This window comes from Columba livia, chromosome 3 (genome assembly GCF_036013475.1).
Source record: "Columba livia isolate bColLiv1 breed racing homer chromosome 3, bColLiv1.pat.W.v2, whole genome shotgun sequence".
NCBI classification, from domain to species: Eukaryota; Metazoa; Chordata; class Aves; order Columbiformes; family Columbidae; genus Columba; species Columba livia.
In genome coordinates, this window is record NC_088604.1 from 89346667 (window position 1) to 89368895 (window position 22229).

General features: G+C 34.5%; 1 protein-coding gene across 7 annotated transcripts in view; it reads right to left on the reverse strand.

The window, feature by feature from the left end:
* Window positions 1-22229, reverse strand: part of KIF6 (kinesin family member 6) — a 148652-nt gene that overhangs the window by 94477 nt on the left and 31946 nt on the right. For all 7 annotated transcript variants that reach the window (XR_010471542.1, XR_010471545.1, XR_010471543.1 and 4 more), the window contains exons 7-10: window positions 13807-14013; window positions 8357-8500; window positions 4598-4684; window positions 551-654 (exon numbers count right to left, since the gene is read on the reverse strand). Coding sequence is in view for 3 of the 7 variants with exons in the window: in XM_065058147.1 (XP_064914219.1) it covers window positions 551-654; window positions 4598-4684; window positions 8357-8500; window positions 13807-14013 (542 nt within the window). In the remaining 4 variants the exon portion in view is untranslated. The remainder of the gene's footprint in view (window positions 1-550; window positions 655-4597; window positions 4685-8356; window positions 8501-13806; window positions 14014-22229) is intronic.

Here is a 22229-nt window from a genome sequence, read left to right on the forward strand (position 1 = left end):
ACACACAGAAAGTTCTTACATGCTGGACTGATCTGTTGCAAAAAGCTGTAAGATGTTACAGCACTTATGTGAATTAACCAAGCATTTTCAATAGCATTCTCAGTAAAAAATGTGAATATTTGGCTCTCAAGACATTGATTAATAGTGTATCAGAAATGCAAGATTTCTCTTGGCCCATGTAAAACTAACACTGCAGCAGGATACTTCTCAGCACAAATATTTCTTGAATTCTACTCAGATCATATATCCAGTTTTGAGAGAGACTGTTTTTTTATTCTGCACTATTATACAACACTTCTTTTTGCCTGGCATCTGACAGGCATTCCCATCCTTTGCATTTACTTCACTTCCTCAAAGCTGAGGCTGCAAAAACTCAGCCAGCAGCCTCATAGAGCTTTTCATGGAAAACTGCCATTCTAACCTGGCACCTAATTGCACTTTATTATTCACTCAGTTTAAAACTCTGAGATGAAATTAAATATTTATACCAACAAAGAAACTGATGAAGAGTATCACCACAAAAGAAGAAAATAACAATATAAGCCATTACTGAAGTAGCTCCTCTTGTGAAAGCTCTGATGTTCTTTGCTTCCCAGTCACCAGCATCAGCTCATCCTTCAGCTCCTGGATCTCCTTTTTCAGCTTGATAATCATCTGCAAACAGTAAGGCATAAACCAAACATCACCTATAAATTAACAACTACTTTCTGATTTTTGCATTAGAAGGCTGAGTTTAGGGAAACCTTGTAATTTGGCTTTTTTTTTAAACAACGTCTCTTTTTTTAAAAACAGTCCAAATGCCTTAAATACAGCAAGCACTTCTTTTCCTTTTCCATTTATAAAAACTAGAAAAGTCTTCCAAACTCAGTAAATTCTGTTAGAAGACATGGCTGTACAGAAGGATTTCAAAAGACTACTTGCAAAAGAGAAAAGTAAATTGCCAGAGCTTTCTGATTCGTTAGTTTTGCCTGTTAGTATTGAAAACACCTTTAAAATAGAACTGATTTCTTAGAGAATGGACTACACACGAAAAGTCAAAGCTTTTTGTACCTTCTCTTTGGAAACAGAAATACCAAAACAGAATCTTAGTATTCTAATCTTAAGTTTTCTTCTTTTGCATGTAACATCCACTCTTATTAGAATTATAAGGTACTATAATTGTAGGATGTATCAGACGCTAACAACAACTGAATAGCATAAATCAAATGAAATTAAATTACATTAACAAACAGTAATGAGTGGAAAATTGACTCACAGAACTGCATTAGATTTTTAAATTCTAATAGCTCATTATTGGAGCCTGTAGAGTTGGAAAAAAATGTCTGTATTAAACCATATTTTACAAATCCTTTGCCTCCCAGGGCCAAATTCTACAAAGCAGAGACAATATAATAATCCCTAAGTCTATAATCCAAATGAGCAAATTCTTGGATACTTTATAATCAATCATTTTAATGATGTATGACCTTATAATGGCTCAAATGTATCAGGAGTCCAATGATATTTTTAGATGAATATGAGTACACTGATTCCACATGTAAAATAAGTTTTCAGGAGAAAAAGGTTTTCAAGGAAAAAGGAACAATTCTTGATTGCATGCGCTTTGTAGAAATCAGATTATTGTAACTAATGACACGTTTTCACTGGATGTTAAAATACCTTCAAAATTTTTATTTCCTTTAATGTTTAAATTTAACCATGAATTCCTGAACTTTAAATTAGTATTTTTAGTTTAAAAATCAAAACATTTTAAACATATATGATTATTTCTTTTAACTCTAGACTTACATTTATTACTATAAAGCATGAAAAGTGAACTTAACAATATTTTGTTTAAGAATCTGTTAAGGTGGTGAACTGCCAGTTACAGATGTTGCAAGAGTGTCTCAAGAATACTGCAGTCCAAACATTTGAACCTGATTTTAGATTGCTTCACCCTAGTGCCACACTCTGCTGTAGTCTCTATCAATTACTGTGTCAATAAAACACAATATGGGACTGGAGTATAAAATAACAGGAAACTGAACTGATAGTACCATCCCTCTTCAATGTTCAACAGAAACACCATTTTCAAGACATGGATAAAAGACTGATTTTCAAGTATTATTAAGACAAACAAAAACCTGTAGAAGCATAACAATTTCATTTATATTTTTAAATGAATGCCAGAGTAGACTAGATTTAATTCAGGTACAACAGTTTGGTATTCAGTTTAAAAGAAATCCTTTGGTCATGAGTGAGAGAGCTTCAAAGCTGAACCACTTAAAAAGTACTATGGGTACAGGTTCATCTTCATATTAAGATACACAGTCAGGTAGTCTGCATTATGAAGAATAAAGTTAACACAACAGTCAGATTTAACTCAGATCTATCAAGATCTCTTTATAAAGCAAACATTCGATTTCCAGATGATAAATAGTGTAAATGGCATTCGATCTTAAAAAAAAATCCCACATGTAAGTCCAGCACTTTACTGAATAATCAGGTTGCACCGTAAGAATATAATTTAGGTAGTTAAGATAGTCAACAAGTTCCACAATGAGCACAGAGCCAAATAAAGGCTAGGTACCTGTGTTCCCCTGCAGTTTCCACAAGAGTGGATGGTTTTCTAATTCTCACAGGTCCACTTTTGCTTGACTTGCTAAACGATCCTGCAGAGCGACACATACCAAACTCATGGAGTATAGCTCCACAGGATGCAGTAAATGTTCAGGAGCCTGTACATGTTTCACTTCAATCAAAGGCTTCTGTGGCCATGGAACAAATATTTTGCATGATATACTACTATAAAGCCTATGTAGGAAAGAAAAAAAAAGGACAGACAGATGGAAATACAGAATTTGTTACAGACAAAAATGAAGAAGTTGTTCAGTGCCTACTAGCTTTATTTTTTTGGCCATTTTTTGTTGTTGTTGTTCATTTGGTTTTGGTTGGGATTTTTTTTTTTTTTTTGGTGGTGGTGCTTAGAAATTGTTTGAAAGGAAAAATAAATAAATAGTGAGAAAGCTAAAACAGCAGAAAATCTGACAATAATCTGTTCCCTTTGAAATTCGAGGACAAGAGAAAATAAAAGCACAATCCTTAACAGTAACTGAAATATGTTAATTACCATTGAGTAACAATGAATGAAATAATCATCTAATTGCCCAAATTTTAGACAAGAAATGCTTCTTATGTTTTATAATCAAGCATTTTACAGTCTAGCAGTCAAGGGAAAGGCATTTCCTAGCCAGTTCAGAAGGTCATATAAGAACAAAATAAAACTAATAATTACAAATTAGTAATGAGAAATTTAGAAATACAATCATAATTAAACATACAGGACCACTTAAATTAAAATATTTCATTCGGATTTTATATTTCTTAGAGGTTAAAAGCTCAGTTCAATTTTGTGTTGTTAAAAACTACGTTTTAAATATTGTCTGTTTATATATAAACAGAATTATATAATAGCTTAACTGGAACTTATTTGTCATCTCATGTCTCTGTCACAGAGATAGACGTTATGCGGAAATGCATCCATAGTTTTTCATTGTAGCCACATATGCAGCTTTGGCATGACTAATGTAATCTCAGTCTAACATTTCCCGTATCAGAAAACATCTCCAATATACAGCATGCAACCCAGCAGCTCCAGTAGCTATCATTATCTACAATACTATGTTGAATTAATCAATCCTTAATAGGTATACTCAGTGTTTAGATAGGAAATCAATTTCCCAGGTAATGCAGAAAATTACATTAAATAAATTAACAAAGGCCTCTTAATATAATACAACTTACTGCAGAGCACATCTTCAAACACATCTGGCATGCAACAAGCCAGAAATATATAAAAACTTTCAAAGGAAAGACTAACCAAATACTAAAAATTACAAATAAAATATATTTTTTGTTATGACATTAAAAGAAGAAAATAATTTTCTTTATTCGGCAATGCTTTATGCTTTACCAATGTGTATTATTACCTCTACCATTCTCTGCGCTTTCTAAATCCCAATCCATTCTGCAGAGCTCCTCTGCTGCTCTTTGGGATGTGAACATGAGCCTAATGCTCTATGTGGAAATCTTATTTCTACGTCTCATTTACCTGTCTTCCTTTTTTTCATAATAGTAACTTTATAGAGTTCTTAGCTACAATGTTCCTTGGACCAGTCTCAAGGAAGGACTATATCTGTATGTCTCTTAGCTTTTAAAAACACAAACTGTTTCAGTGCAGCAGTGCACCTTCATCAAGTGACTAGTAATCTTAGTAGATTTTTAAGAGTTTTAAGGACATCCAGATATCTGTGACTATGATTTAGAAACTAACACCCTAAAAGAAGCAACACAAAGACAGTAATGAAAGTGATCATTGCTCCTCAGATGACTTAAGAGCTGAGAAAGCCTTTAGAAGTTTTATAAAGGTCCATTTAATTATAATTATGTTTAAAAGAAAAAAGTAAAAATAGCAGTTATTTTATAGAAAAAAAGGAACTTGCATTTGAAAACAATTTAATGGGGTGATTCAGTATAAAACCTTCAACATGCATTTGACTGCTATTGATTATTGAAGCTTAAAACAATCTCCTCTCCTCTGCCCCCAGACATCTCTCACCAGTGTGGGGTCAATTTCTTCATTAAGAACTGCTTCATTTTTAATAAGAGCAACTCGCTGTGCAAATCTGCAGGTTGATATAGATTCCTGGAAAAAAAAAAAAACATTAAAAAAAGAGAAAAAAGAAAAATTTCATTTAGCTGTGTACCAGTTAAGTAGAATAGAGTGCTAATGAACTCATCAAACACATTTACATTTTTTGTACATTTTACAGAAATAATCTGTAATTTCATAATCCAAAATTAAAATATTCAAGTGAAATTAGGTTAGTATATCAACGACAATGACAACAAAACTGCCAAATCATAGTACATGTTTTAGTGACCCCGTCAATCCTCTGATCACCTGTGTTTGAAATGAGTTCCCAGCAGGCACTAAAGTATAAGAAAACTGTACTACTGAGAAGGTAAAACCTTCTGAATGATGAGAAAAAGAGAAAAGTAATTAAATCAATTTTTTTGGCAAATATGGAACTAGACAAGTATATGTAAAATAAGCTGGGAAAAGAGCTGAAGGGAAGACAAGTGGAAGTCCATAACAAATGAGAAGCAAACTGGGAGACTTGGAAGGCACACAGAAGTATAATATCAGATAAAAAAACTGTCAGATGAGTGAAGATGGGGTCCAGGAGAAAAGGAAGGCAGGGAAGAAAAAAGAAAAAAAAAAGATAAAAGAGGGAACTTGTGGAGGAAACTCCATGACAACCAGTGTGTACCCTCATCCAGGGCACAGAAAGAATTTGAAGATCCCTAAGTATTTATCTCTCCTTTGAGATCAGCTGATACTGACATGCTGGACCCTGGTAGAGAACTTATCTACTTGATGAATAAAAAAAACAGCAATCATTTTCAGTTAGCTCAAAGAATAAAACATCATGCAGTAGTCTTAGAAATTCCAATGATGCTTGATAAACTGTGTGAAAAAAATTTCTGAGATATGTCAGTCTGCATTTAAAATGCAAGAATTTACACATAACCCCTTGTTGTGGTTTAATCCACAGGCAGATAAACACCACACACAACTGATAGCTTCCCCCGCAGTGGGATGTGGGAGAGAATTGGAGGAAAAAGTAAACCTCATGCATTAAGATAAAGACAGCTTAATAGGACAGAAGGGAAAATAATAATAATGACAATAAGATAAATAATAACAATACATATAAAACAAGTGATGCACAATGCAATTGCTCATCACCCGACAACTGATACCCAACCAGTTCCTCAGCAGCAGTTCCCCTGGCCAGCTTCCCCAAAATATATATTGATCATGATATCATCTGCTATCAAATATCTCTTTGACCACTTAACTTGACTACTTAACAACAACTAAAAGATCACTGTGTTATCAACATTATTCTTATTCTAAATCCAAAACAGCACTACAGCAGCTACTAGGAAGAAAATCAACTATCCCAGCCAAAACAAGGACACCCCTACATTAAGAAAACTTTACTACTGTTACAGACTCATATTTGAGAATCAAAGTAATTCTGCAGTTTTCAGTCCTCCAACATATGAAAACACCAATTTAAATATACGGTCGTCTTTCCACAGGCCATGTGTCTCTTTTAGTGCTGGGAGGGGTGGTATCTGTATTAGGCTTACATGATGAAAAATACTAGCGTTTATTGCAGAATCAAAGAAGATTTCTCAAGGAAAAGAAAGGAAGGCCTTACAATTAATAAAGCTGCACACAGTCTTAGCTCGGCTCTATATTTGCCTCTGCTGTATGGTTCCTGTGCTATGATGATCAGCTAATGTGATTTTAATTAGGTTCTACACATATATTAAGTACTATTACATGTACAGTACACGTACATATATTTCCACCAGACCTCTTTGCCCTGTTCAATGTGAAGCATATGCTAACTTAATGAGTAGCTAATTAATTCAGTCTTCAATGTTCATTATGTAAGCTTATGATCTATTTATTCTATGCCATCAGAATGGTAATCAAAGCTGACAGCTACTAATTTTCTAATCATTTTTTCTGCCATACTTATCATTATAGTATCTGAGGGCTTCACAAAAATAAATCAATACTCTAGGGATTGCTTTGCTGCAGGTGTATGAAATAATTGCAAAAATGTTATGTAGGTGATGTGAGAAGTTGTGTACAAACTCTTTGATAGAAATAGGAATATAATCTAGTTCTCTAGGATAACGGTCTATCTGTCCTTTTCATGAGAGTGCCCTTTCCAACTTTGAACTCTCTGCTTCATTGATTTCATTGCAAGAGACAAAGCTATGTCCTAATGGTTTAACAAAGATATTGAACAGATTTGGCCCTAAAATTGAACTCTGAGGAGCACTGCTGGCAATCAGTCATGAGCCAGATATAGCCGCATTCACTACAGCCCTTTGGGTAAACAAAGAGAAGAAAACATCACAATACATATAATTCCAGTGCAGAAAACTGGTGAAGGGAGATAGTAGTGTAAGAAAAATTTCCAAAAATCCCAGATTACCACACCCGATTCCCTCTCCTTCCAAGTCAACTTTCTAGTTGTCCACCATACTCAATGAAATTTCAACTCCAAAGAAGTCTACAGAAGTTCTGCCAAGGCTTTCAAGTATGATACATAATCTACTTTTACATCTTACTGTCGAAATTTCATTGGAAATACGCTTCCATAGCACAAAGATTTTTTCATCACGAAAATAGTAAATTAAAAAAAAAATAGTTCATGACTAGGTGCAAGTCATTTCCCAACTGCTCATTGACTTGAGATTACTTACAGAAAAGCACATTTCCTAAAGGATTTGTCTACATAACCTAATGTCTAAATAACCTAATGAAATTTAACAAGGGAAAGTATCGAGTCCTGCATCTGGGCAGGAACAACCCCAGGTTCCAGTATAGGCTGGGAAATTACATAATTAGAGAGCAGTGTAGGGGAAAGGGACCTGGGGGTCCTGGTGGACAACAGGATGACCATGAGCCAGCACTGTGCCCTTGTGGCCAGGAAGGCCAATGGCATCCTGGGGTGTATTACAAGGCGGGTGGCTAGTAGATCGAGAGAGGTCCTCCTTCCCCTCTACTCCGCCCTGGTGAGACCACATCTGGAATATTGTGTCCAGTTCTGGGCCCCTCAGTTCAAGAAGGACAGGGAACTGCTGGAGATGGTCCAGCGTAGGGCAACGAAGATGATTAAGGGAGTGGAGCACCTCCCTTATGAAGAAAGGCTGAGGGAGCTGGGTCTCTTTAGTTTGGAGAAGAGGAGACTAAGGGGGGACCTTATCAATGTTTATAAAAATATAAAGGGTCAGTGCCATGAGGATGGAGCCAGGCTCTTCTCGGTGGCAAACAATGATAGGACAAGGGGTAATGGGATCAAGCTGGAACACAAGAGGTTCCACTTAAATTTGAGAAGAAACTTCTTCTCAGTGAGGGTGACAGAACACTGGAACAGGCTGCCCAGGGAGGTTGTGGAGTCTCCTTCTCTGGAGACATTCAAAACCCGCCTGGACATGTTCCTGTGTGACCTCACCTAGGCGTTCCTGCTCCAGCAGGGGGATTGGACTAGATGATCTTTTGAGGTCCCTTCCAATCCCAAACATACTGTGATACTGTGATACTGTGATACATCCTACTGCAATTTCCACTGATTAGATTATGTCTTGGAAACAAAGTTTAATAGTTTTTTTGTAAGGATAAGAATGAAGCATACAAACTTGAATTGCAAAATTAATAGAAGTTGTAAGAGGATCTTTACAGAAGTGAAAACATTTTTGTTGAAAATAGATGAAAATAACATACATCTATGTTTCTTCTGTCTACAGAGAGCGTCGCTATCATGGTAGTCATGCAGTTTCCTCCCAGACTGTCTCTTAGCACCGAAGTCATCATAGAGTTTCGGTAAGGAATGTGGGACCGGTTTTTCTCTGCAAGAGCAATTATTACCTGAAAAAACAGCAAAAACTTTAAAATTTACATGTCTATTAATGATTGACACATAAAAAGAACAAAGCAAATTTTTTTCAGAAACCTAAACTTCTGATACAACAAAACTATGCTTAAGCACCCAGTTAGCTGCAAACTCACCAATTTTATTGAAATAATTTCAACTTAAATGTCAGTGAATTTATATCTCTTTGTAGGAGCTGGACCTGAAAGACCAACTAAATTAATTTTATCGTACCCTAGCTTTACAGCTTCTCAGCAACATGGAAACTGAACAAGATAAATTAAAACCCACAGGCTTCCCTAAGACATGGGAACTTCTTGAAAATCTTCCTCATATTTTTTCTATCATAATAATAAAGTATTAAAAGTATTCAAGTAAAACTTCCTTAATATTTTCTAAAGTATTATTTTAAAATTGCACATTCTTATAGCACATGTTTCTTAGATGGGTCAATACATTTATTTCTGAGAAAACGTATTAAAGTATAAAACACAAATAAAAGAGTGCATGATTACAATGTATTGCTGTAAAGAAATAACTCAGTTTAGAATATATATGCCTTGGCCTAACCGGAAATGGTACACCTATTATTCTCAGTTTCCTTTCTCAACTGTTTACATTATGGGACCTAATTATTATCAAATAAAAAGCTAGATCAACCCATAATCTGTTGTGATATAAATGATTATCTGTTATCTGGCCAAGCACTGTACTGAAAAACTAGCTATAGAAGTTGCGCAAGCTTTCCTAAGTTATTAGTTGTTTTTCCTTTAATAAATGTCACACACCAGCATATATTTTGTTTATGCTGCACTTAAGAAAATAGTTACTTTAGAAAACTTAGTAGCAACTCTTTTGTTTGCACCAGTTTCTCTTAACAGTCTTCAGAAAGCTAAAATTTCTTATTGCTATGAATCTTACATAGGCAGCCCTGAGAGGGACAAATGCATAATACGAAAATCACTATCTTGTGAAGGAATCCAGAAACCCATTCCTGGATCAATGTTTTCAAATCTCACGTATTACAACTTGTTAGATGGAAATATGTTATATCTCTGTTAGTTTATAATCTTGCATAGAAACTTCATGGTAGGCTAGCATATACATTAAAAAGCACAGGCTCAGTCTCTGCCACACAGAGACTTTGTTATGAATAGACAAGATGGGAAAAGATCCAGAGGGAATATATGTTATTTCCACTAAAAATGGGAACTGTGTTACAGAGAAGTTCATTTTTTCTGAAGTTCATGCAGGAGGTCTGTATCCCAGGTAAAATTTGAACCATCTCACACTGGCACTGAAAAGCTGTATGACCAGCTCTCATGATGCAGAAGTCACTGTACTGTCATATGACATAACACAAAAGACGACGGTTTAAGTCCCTTTAAAAGAAACTCATATAAATCACTAACTCAGCCTTTACAATCCAATCAAGGAATCCAGAACAGAAAGAGGAGAAGTCTGAAGGAGGAGGAAATTATGTTATTTCACAAAGTGACAGAGACCACCCATACAGGATCTCAACTTGCATCTTCTAACAGCCAACCAAACGTAATAATCAGAAAACTGTCTCATTTCGACATGGCCAAAAGGGTGTTACTATCCTTGTGTTAGGAAAAAAAAAAAAAAAAAGAAAAGGAAAAAAAGTGTTGTTTTTTTTGTTTTGGTTGGTTTTGTTTTGTTTTGTTTTGGTTGTTTGTTTGTTTGGGTTCACTGCGTTGTGTTCTTTTGTTTTTTAATACTGGTAGGTCTAAGCTTAAAAGGCCTTAATATCACTGAACTAGGACTGTAATATGATGATTAAAATCAACATAGTTTAAGGCAGAAAGTTTCATTTTGCATCGGTGAAAAAAAACACTTCAAGACCTAATTAATTTTTTAAATGTGGAAGCTGTCAGAAATGCTGTCTCTTTTTATAAAATTTCATCTTATATAAAACATGATAGCATAAAGCAGGTACAATCACTCACATATTACTTCACTGAAAAATATAGAAATATTGTTAAGCACAAAGGAAGGCCTGAGACTCACAAGTCAATATGATATGATTGATATGAAATGTGCCTAAGAGTCCCAGTTCCTATCCACATCCTTTGTGCAAGCAGTAACTTCATATGGGCAATAGATTTGCACTTCATGCCAACAAGGCAGCCAGGACATTCTCAGGGCATCCTCAGGAGATGAGGATTTTGGAGTACATCAGTTACAGGTACAGCATTACCAGTTACATCTATATCTTGCAGTGTAGTATATCACATGCTCTGAAGCCATATGCCAGCTCCAGAGGTCTCCTTTTTTCTCCTGTCCATTTGCAGTCACAAGACCTCTGACACTGCCTTTCATCCATACCCAGCATCCTTCCAGATTCCTGCTCACACCTCCCCACTCTTCAGATTTCTGTGAATTAAGCCTCTCATCCCACCTTCCATCTTTAGTAGAGTTTATCAGCTTACAGCAAAAAATCCAAACTCTACTGCTGGGTCTTGTAGTTAATAAAAAGCATTTTTAGCTTTTGGACATGTGCTTGTCTCCAGCATATACTACAGGTCTTGCTGGAAATAATTCACCCCAAAAAATCATGAGTTGCTAATTGGAAACAAATGTAGATAATTCACTTTAAATTATTAAAAGGTTCCTGGTTGGTGTTTTTTTTTTTCGTTTGGTTTCTGTTGCGTTTCTTGTTTTGTTGTTGTTGTTACTTGTTTTTTGTTTGTGTTTTTTTTTTTCTTCTTCTGTTACTATAATGTCTATGTATGTTAATTGGGAAACAACAAAAACAGAAAATTACTTTTTCTATAGGATGTGCGTAAATCTAGCATTTGATGGCTGGCAGTGGTTTCAAATTTTATGGGCAAAAACTCCAGTAAGTGTGAGTAGCAGTCATTCCCTAATGAATAAAAAGTTTCAGCATTCCCTAGATGAAAATGTGTTAAATGACAGTTAACATGTTAAATGACAGTTAAGAGACATATTCATCAATGCAGAGGGAACATTGTATTCCATTGCTTTAGGGAAATACATACAGTTCTAATTCCACTATAATGTCAAATCATGTGGCTGTTTTACTGTTAATCTGTAACTCTAAATTCTGCCCAGGATACCTTTTGTTGTGTATCAGAAGGGAATATGTACACACATTCAAAAAAAAGAAAAACCAGCAGTGTAATACTAGAACATGCTACTTTGTCTTACAGACAACAAAAGCTACTTGGATATGGTAGAAGGGACTTTGAAGAGCACATTCACATCAAATCACTGTGGGCATTAAAATAGAATCGTCCTTATTGCCACTGTAGATCAGCTGCATGACACTGTCTCATCTGCATTCTGTTCTAGACATATAGGCCACTTGAGAAAAAGTGCAGTTGATTTATTTGAAGATTTTTTTAACACATTGTGGATATTTAACAAGTAGAGCAAGTGTGATAACACAGAACTGTGTTCCCATTGTCATCTTGACACACATAATTTTACATGACTATTTCATTAATGCAAACTGTTTAAAAATGGCATAACCCAACACTGAAACACTAGTAGGTAACTAAGTAGTTGAGCATGTAAATAAGCTTATTTTAAGGAATCATTGTACTTTAATTTTAGTCACTGCAAGGTCAGGATTGAATGGCCCAGTTACCACTGAATGAAAAGATATTTTTTACTGTCTTCAGTGGTCTTTTATTCACTATTAGAAAACTGTTTTACTAATGATAAGCAATCCCAGACAGAACCATATGTACTTATCTCTGTTTTTATTTTAAAAATAAGAGTTAAAAGTTGCATGACAAAATATGAATATTTTACACTTTTACAGCACTTCAAACCTGAGTATCTCAAAACACACTACACTGATTATTAAATTCAGCCTCACAGAAGCTCATGTAATGTTGCATCATAAATACCTAAAAATAATACAATAAATGAGAAAGGTACAAAGTACAATTTGCATGATTCTGAAGGGGTCAATTTTAGAATAACTTACCCTTGTCATGAAATACAGACATTTTTCTTCAAGGTAAAATTTAAGCAAATGAGGGGTATGAAAAAAATTCAGTATAATAGTAAATGACTGACTGCCACCTGCTGTGTCTTAAGCTGCTTCTTTTGACAGATGAAATATGTCTGATAGTAGATTAAATTAAATCTAAGAGACTTCTTTGTGTTAACAGAAAAACAAACAACATAAAAATGAAAAATATCCTTCACAGTAAGTGGAACTATCAGTTATATTTCCTAATAATAATTTTAAAGAATTTTCACATATAGACACCCACAGAATTTTGTTTTAATGGATTTCCTCAACACAAATACTGTAGCATAATTTAAAAGGGATAAATTTGAATTTTATAGTTACACATTTTTTCTTCTCTCCCCACCTCTTATTTCTTCCCCTACATGACAGCTTCACAGACCTGCTATTGTTGTATATAAAAACATTTAAATAAGTCTTAAGAAAAAAATGCCATATTATCCAGCAGAATTCAAAAAAATAACAAATTTCTGGCAAAAGGAACAGTATTTATGGCGAAAACAATATTATGTATTCAATCTTAGAAAATTTCATTTCTCTTACAAATGTGACATCTGAAATAAAAAGCAGCAGTGAAAAGATGACAGAGATTTGAGTATACCTTAAATCAACAGGCTAATCCTTTTTCGGTAACAACAGCTAAATTACAAAGGTAATTTATTATTATTATAATTATTATTATTACTATTACTATTATTTTTTCATTATTTATTATTATTATTGCAGTTGCATCTGTTAGTCTTGTTGTTTAAAACCAATTATGGTAGTTAATCCATAAATACCTTAACAAAGGTAACTCCTCTCTCAAAGAGTCTGAAGATTCACACTAGTAGAGGAATAAAACAACACACAAGAGAAAAGCCTAATATTTTACCATATTAGAATGTTTGAACCAAATAAAACCCGATCACTTTAGTTCAATGATTCTTGAGTGATACATCTTGATTCCAGCTATAGAAGAGGGAGAAGACCACAAAGTACATTTTTTTTTTCAGAAATATAACTGCAATCTTGTAAATAAATCATTTTTCCAAATAAACCAAGAAAACTATTTTCAAATACCACCCTGCATACCTACTATAAGTGTACTATTTAATTTTATAAGCTTTTCCTAAATTAAAATATGTTATTTCAAATGAAGAGCTATCAACTCAAACATTTTTTAAAACCGCATTAAAGACTAACTGAATATTTGAATCAAGATTTCCAAAACATTGTACATTGCTAAACAGGATGTAGTAAAGGGAGAAACGTTTCACTCTATTCCAAGCTTACCTGTTCCAAATGATGTAATGAGAGGTTGATATATTTGGCTTCTGTCAGTATGTGACCTCCAACTCCAGTCTTTGCAACACGCTCTGATCCAGCAAGGTCTACTAAGTGTAACTTGGAACGTCGGATAGTTGCAGATCCAGGTTCCTTGCTGGAGATGTGAATAGTGAAAATGCAGTGCGATCGGCTTGAGGCTTGGTTCATTGGTGTCTACAGTGAAAAGAAAGGAGGAGGCCTCAGTGCTCATTTAAATAAATAAATTTAGCTTTTTAGCTCATTAATCTGGTAACTGAAATCATGTCTCCAATTTTTTAGCTATTGCACTTGTAATAAATATGCAAGAAGAACCCAAAAGGATTTACCTGGCACTCACATTCTGGCTGAATACTTGGATAACTCTGATCTGGATAAATTGTACTGCAAGCAAATAACCTTGTTCCAAGATTCTCTAGCAGTGAGTATATCAGCAAAGCAGCTGGCCTTACTATGCTGAGGGATACTGGGAAATACTAGAAAAAGGCATCTTGATCAGAGGGAAAGTTGCTAATTTCTGATCTCCATCAGGTCAATGTCCCCATTGGTAAGCCTTCGCACCGCCCCTGCCTTTTTTTGGGGTGGGCTAGATAGCTGCCAGTATAAGACTAGGAGTTTCTATAAGACTTTAGACTTTCAAATTGTCATTACTTTTGTGAAAAAAATTAACTTGGCAAAATCTGTATCAGAATTTTATGTGGCATGAGAATTTTCATAAAAGGTTTGGCATTAAATATGTTTATTTGGAATAGCTAGTGCCATTCTTCTTTAACCATACACATGGAAACTCTTGGTCCATTTTTAGAGATGCTCAGCTTTACTATGACTTTAGTGATGTTCCTGCTATATTAGAAATGCAGAACAGAAGATTTTAAACAGCTCTCAGATATTTTAGATTTCAAATGGCCACACATCATCACACATGCACCCTTTTTTTTTTAAACAACATATAAAAGAGCTTTAAGCATCTAAAGGCCCTTTCATTTACTTATATCAAGCTGTTTATGAAAACTGAAAACTAAATGAGTTCCTTATTATCCTCGTTTATAAATAGCTAAAGCTTTAGAATATCTATGGAGATTATAGGCTTACCATACAAATAGTATATTTATAAACTATAACAACTATGACTACATTGTTATCAGGCCATAAATACTTGACTTGCAGAAAAACAGGGTAGTGAAATAAATTAATAATTAATATTATTAAGTTAACAACAAAATCTATACTTATTTATAGCTGTTTAAAAAAGATTATAAAAATCCTAGTTAAATTGCATACATCAATCTCATAATATATACTTCACTCCTTTCTTATTCTTGAGTAATTATTTATCTAGGCATACCCTGTGATTCAGATTACATATACCAATATACTGCCTTTCTTTATTCCATAGTCTGCTTTGTTATGAAACATTGTGAATGTTAATATAGCCTACACATTACAGGTGTTAACAGCACTGTCTTGTTAATCTAGAAAGGACAGCTCTTAACAGAAAGATTGTAAACTGAATACTCTCATACCAGGAATAATATGAACAGCTATACATCTTGGTTGTAATATCTACCTTTCAATTTAACTTTTCCTCCCACCCCCCCCCAGCCTTAATAATGCCCTTACAACTGAACTCTTTTTGGGAACAGATCCAGCTCAAATGTAAAAATAATTTAAAAAATAAGTCTGCAAACCATAGGTATTTAACCTGGATCAGTGTCTGGATTCAGTCATAGCACAGCTGTAGAAAACAGTCCTCCTAGAATAATTGAAAATGGCAGGATACGGCATGTGAACAACTAGGTGTTGCGCAGGAATAGCGTATGCTTGTAGTTGTTGGCGAAAACTCTGTAATGAAATTAGAGCCTTAGCATTATTTTCTTTTGGGCTGTTTTACCTAATAAGGCCAAGCTCAGAGGGAAATGGAGAAGAGTTTTAATCATTATATAGATGAAGAATTTTGGAATAATATAGGCAAGCCACTGGCTCTCCCTATCTGCCTGGTTTCTAAGGATTATTTCACAGTCCTGTGAAATGAGCATCAGCATGCAGTTCCACACTGCTGAATTCAGAGGCGAAGCTGAACAAATACAGGGCAGTTTATTGTAGCATGGGAATAAAAATAAACAGGTTTGGGGAAAGATGTCAAGCAAGAAAATACTCCCAAACATATTTAAAATGCAGTTCTACTCAGAAAAATTATATGCTTTTAAAATGTACTTCATTCAACAATTCTGATTCCATGAATAATCAGATCCAGCTACACTTATTTTACTAGGAGAGCTATGATTTTACTACTTACAGCTCTGTGAAGCAGGACTACATATTTTATTTTTCCAGCTCAATATTCATAACATAAATAATACTGATATTTGAAGACATTTTGCATTGCAGTCATGGCACTGGTCACACTATACTGCAAACAACTCTAAGCCAGATCTAATATAAACACAGGACTAGCTATGGAAGCACAAAATAAAGGTTGCTCTAAAAAAAGCAGAAGAAATCATCATAGCTCAGAATAAGCATTCTTAAGCAAACTTAAGTTTCACTATGCTGCAAAACATTATGTATTTCAATATTTGCTTTTAATCACACCTGTTTGACCCCAACAGAGGTAAAATATTTTAAAGCATAAAAGAAAATAATTTTAGGACTCTGAGTTCCAAAAGGCTCAGGGCAATATTTGCCCTATTAGGTCTTTATTGCCTACAGCAATACACTAGCCACAACTTGATTTTTCATGTTTCAGGCAGATTCTGCTGGACTGGTCTTTAGAAATTCCATTGCTTTTCTCTCCACAACTTCTTTTTTCATGTAAAATGAGCAATGCTGATTTGGAAGTCATTGGCTGGAATCACAAACTGTTATTTGTATAAAGACCATCAGAGAAGAACCGTGCTTTAATAAATACACCCATCGTCTTTTTTACAATGATTCTATCTCCATTTTGCAGTTCCCATATAAAGCAAGGAAGCACAAAGCAATAAAAATCTAAACTGTTAAATGGGATGGGATTGTGTAATGTTAATTGCAGTCATAACCCTTCACACTTTGTTGCTTTTACCACACAAGTAGGTGCAAAACACACAGTAACAGAAATGACAACTTATCAGCATCATCAGTCCAAAAATAAGCCTTTTTTGTTTGTTTGCTATCTTACATGTGCAACTTCTAAGTATTACCATTCAGCTATTCAGACAGTTTGAAAACTGAAAAAAAAATAATCTGGACAGTGTCTCAGAGCCTACTAAAAGGTTCCTTTAGTGGATTTCAGAGTTCATTTTGGCTTTGTTAGCAGTATTCAAACCATATGTATATGAAATCATCCTCACACTAATTTGATGTGATGAAGGAAAATAAGGAAAGAGGGGAGTGGCCTGGCTTTCAGCAGATGGTTGCTATTGTCAAAGTTATATATAGAACAACTGATGAGCTGCAGTTACTTACAAAGAAATAAATTTTTCCAGGAATTCTGTGACATCATAAACCACATAAGCAGACTTCAGATGCTTTGTGATATCACATGAATGCTACAAAGGAATTAATGCCAGGTCATCTGTTGCTGCCAATTTGTGGCATGGTAAAAGAGGAATTCAGTAACCTTTCTTTTGATTTGGTAAAGCATGTGTGTTTTGTTTGATCTTGGAAAATACATACAAGAGAGATTTCAAGCCATACAATCCAGTCTCCTTAATTTCAAGGACCAAGATATACTTGTGATTGCTGAAACTGAATAAACTGTATAGAAGCTTTGTGTCTTAAACCATGACATGTATTCATGCAACAGTTGCAAGAAGGTGGTTTCTACTTAAACGAGAACCTGCAGCACAGCCATATTGCAAGAAGTACCTGAGTTGGATGGTTCTATCAAGGAACGCAGGGGCACAAAATGTCCAAAAACCTGCTGGAGCCTAAGTTATCCTTCTTAATCTAATTGTAAACTATCTTAAATCAACAAAAGGCTGAAGGAGTTCCTCCACGTACACGAACTTCTGTATTTTCCAAATCCTTTATTTGTTGCAGCTGCTATTAGAAGTGTTGTTTTCACTCAGAATAGACAGAAATAGGATGCTACTGGTCTAACAGACTTCCTAATAACTGAGGACCTAAGAAGGAGAATATTTCTTAAATGGAGGAAAACATATGAAAAGCTGTTTGAAAACCACCGTTAGACTAAAAGAAGCTGCTACTATCTGGAAAAATAATGTGTTGAGTACAGCTGCCAAATACACTCAGAGAAAATATCGAAAAGAGTTCAGGACAGCTGGGACAAAAAGATTTCACAGGTGATAAAAGCAGTCATTCAGTCTATATTGCAAACCATCATCACTTGGCAGTTTATACAGCTCCAGTGGAATCTTTTCTTCTTTGAATCAAAATATTTATACATCAGAAGAACATAATTTTCCTGTATGAGTGAATTAGTGATTAGCCAAGGCACAAATGAAGAAAGGCTGATTCTGAATGCTTCCATTTTTCTGAGAGAATGTTTTAGTGAAATGGTAGAACATTTTGTTTTAAGCAGGGTTTCTTTTTCTTCTTAAGTTTTTTTTTTTTTTTGAACTTTTTGAAGAAGGCCAAGAGAAAAACACTAATAGCATCCAAGGCTGATATCAAACGGGTTTCCCCCAAGCTCAAGGTACAATCGGATAGATACCTGTAGGAAGAATTTCTAACGGCTTCAGTCATGTCACATTTCAGATGGTAAGAAAAGAGACATTGTGTCCTACAAGAATGATAGTAAAGCAATATAACATGTTTTGTCTCTCTGGGTGAAGTTCAGCATCAGAATATTCTGGTGTTCTCACATTGTTGGTTTATAGCACAGAACATCATATGGCAAGGTTGAAGGAGCAGAGATTCTTCATTGAAAAAGAGTGGATACATCTCTTTAATTAATAGAAACTCCACCAGTTCCAACACAACCATCCTGTATGGAAGGTTATGTAAGTTGAAGAATAGGAGGTTCCTGCCTTAATATATCTTCCTATTCCTTTCTGATTAATATGGTACAAGCGAAAGGGCTCTTTGGGTGTACTTAGGTACACTTAACACAATTGAAGTTGGAAGTTTATTGCCATGAAAATATAAGGATCAGAATAGGTGCAATCCAACACTTCCATGATTTCAAAAAGCAATACTTGACCTTTCCATACTTAGTACAAGTACAGTTTCACAGTTAGACCATGGTAACTGAGGTAATTTTTAAAGCAATTAATATTCCCTGGTGAGAATATAATTAAACTCTATGTTATGCAGTGACTTTTATCCATATAAATCCCAAGGCACTTTAAGAACTATTCTAAGTAGCACGTATGACCAGTGATTGTTTTAGCACACATGGAAATGAAAACACCTGTAATGACATGATGATGGTATTTGGTGATAATGATACTGTAGAACAAGTTTCTCAGAGTGGAAATAAATTAACAATTGACACCAATAGGGAACCTGAGGAAGCAGAAAGTAGTAATTTGTTCTGGAATGCAGCTCTAACATGGATAACATGCCTTCTTGGCAAGAGCGTCATTTAATCTCATATGTTCACACATTCAAATCCTATTTTTCATATTTCATCCAAAGCAAATGCATACAAACACTACCAGAGGCTTTCTAAATATATTCAAGAGAATACTAATGGACAATAGAAATAAATACAAAGGGAATTAGTCCAATTCAGAGGTCACAAGTCAGTCCTCACCACTATCTTTAAACGTTTAAACATTTAATTAGTTCTTGAAATCAACATATTTAAACATTGCCAAAAGCTTACTGCTTGCCTCATGTGTACTTCAAGCATTTTAAATGATGAAACAAATACTATATAGTATGCACTGTCTTCCAGATTTAAACAATGGAGAATTTTAGGTATAAAACCACATACTAAAACATTCCCTTCCTCATTAAATAAAGTAATTTTTCATTAGAGGAAAAACAAATGCTAACTGTATATGCAACTGCAGTGTTCAGGCATATCAATCTCGCATAAAGATTTTAGAGTTTTGAAACTAATGGATGCCCTTGGGAGTCTACCGAGTGCACCTTACTCTGCTATTTTCAGAAAAATATTTTAAAAGTACTAAAAATTCTCTAAATCCAGATATTTGGGTATATTATTTCACAAGACAGACATCACAAGAAATTCCCATCACAAGAATTTAGAAAAGACCACTTCAGCTGAAGACACATTAATTATGTATCTACCAAAATAAAATGATTCGTGAACACTACCTACATGGCCAGACACTGATTTCTGTACATGAGCTTTTTTAGATGCTGCTGCTACCATCTGTGTCGTATGTACAAATTAGATTTTGCTATACTTTGTTTGCATGTATTTGAGACACCTACGTACCAGAGTTGGCTTAAAAAAAATAAAAATATTTTTTTAACAAAGTGGTGCTGATATTGCTATGCATTCAAATGTAAAAATAAACTGTGTTTTATGGGAAAAACAAATATACAAAAATATAGTCCTTACAGTTGGAAGACCTGCCAACAAAAGAATTGGTTTTTGGAGTTTGTTCTCTGCCTATTTCTCCATGGCAAAACACAAGAGACAAAAGCTCCTATATGGATTTTTACATTATGAAGTGTTTGTGCACAGATGTCTCTTACCATTTCCACAACTTACAGTACATGTCAAAACTAGAGCAAAGGATTCGTCACATACTGACCAATAAACCAATCTTGCACAAATTAGATTAGCTTCCTCTTTTTTCCTTCTCATGAGCTATATAGTTATGTGTGGGAAAGAAGTAATCAGCTATTAAAGTTCCCTTAAGTTCTGACATTTAATGAATGAATGGATGTCGCCTCTAAAATACTTTTAATACTATGATCGCTTTCTTTTTAGCACAGTCAGCAGTGAGGGCAAAATGCAGCCCTAGAATCACAAGTCAGACTCCACTAGCCAAGGCACTGCAGAAATTAAATTGTCATTCTTATTATATTTTCAAAATGGTCCTGCAGCTCTTCAAAGAAGGGTTATCTTGGGGCAAAGCACTAGACTGCAATTTTACAGGCTGCAGTTTCGCCACAGATTTTATAGCTGATCCATGAAACTTATCTTAGTTTTTCCATAGCCAAACCCCTCATCGTTAAAACAGATGAGTCAAGCATTTCTTTTACTTTGTTTTCCATCTAGGTTTATTCACCTTGTGTCTTTTTATTTGAAGTTCACTTAAATACGGTCCTAATCTTTTAATCATAATTCAATTAAGTTTTAAAAATATGGATGACTGGAGAAGCAGCTACGGTTGATATTGTAAGTCATCTTCCCTAGACCTCTACATTAATCCCTCATTTCTACAAACAGTAGTTTCTCATTCTGATAAGTTATCATATAAAATTTCACACTCATCTAAAGCCAAAAGTGCTAAATGATAATGGGTGATCATTTCTGTAATGCTTAAGAGGAAGCAGCACTCAGGAAGCTTTCTGAACTGCATTGTAATATACATGTTGCAATTGCAAAGAAACGATGTATGAGCTAAATGCATAAGTAAAACTTCTAGAATAAAATCTACCTCATTTGAAGTTTTTGGAATTGTACTAGCATTCAGACTAAGCAAAGTAAATATTGCTGCAATGTGTGGTAGTTATGGCAAGCAAGTATTCTCTGAATTTTTTGATTTTAAGTAATCTTCATTAAAAATCAATGAAACAACTTTATAGCATTTATGTAACAAAAAATCATTGCTGTCACAAAAGCAGCAAAAGTGACAATGGCATCACACCTGCCAACCCAAGCCACTCAGATTAGTGAATCCTCTAGTATTGGACCCGTACACATTGTTATGTCTATTCTTCTTTTTTTAGCAAGTACTATCACAGCACAAATAAATTAGCAAAGTATAGATTAAAAAACAAGTTAAAGGAGATTGCTCTTCACACTACACAGTTAAATCATGGAACTTGGTGTCACATGAGATCTCATGATAAAAATTTACCAAGGTTACAAAAAAGCATCTGGACCAATTATGTAAGGAACAAATACAACAAAAGTTATTAGCTATAAATAACCTGAAACACAAATGCTAATGAAGATCAGGAGTTCAATCAATCAATAAATAAATAAATAAAGTAACATTATTTACTTGGTTTGTCTTTTACTTATCTCTGTATAACTACTACTGACCATTGTTCAAAACAGGAAACAGGAGCTGACATTTTAGTTTTACCAAGCATTACTTACCTTGACCTTTAATGAGTAACCATCTTCATTAGTCCTGCTATTTGTTCATGACTTTCAGTGTTTAGGACCTATTTTCTCATTAGGCAACATTTTCCAAATATGTAACACAATTGCCTTTTACAATTGCTGACTTAGGACACTGTCGGCCAGCAGCACACCACTCTTTAAATATTCTGTCCCATTTTCATACACAAGGCCT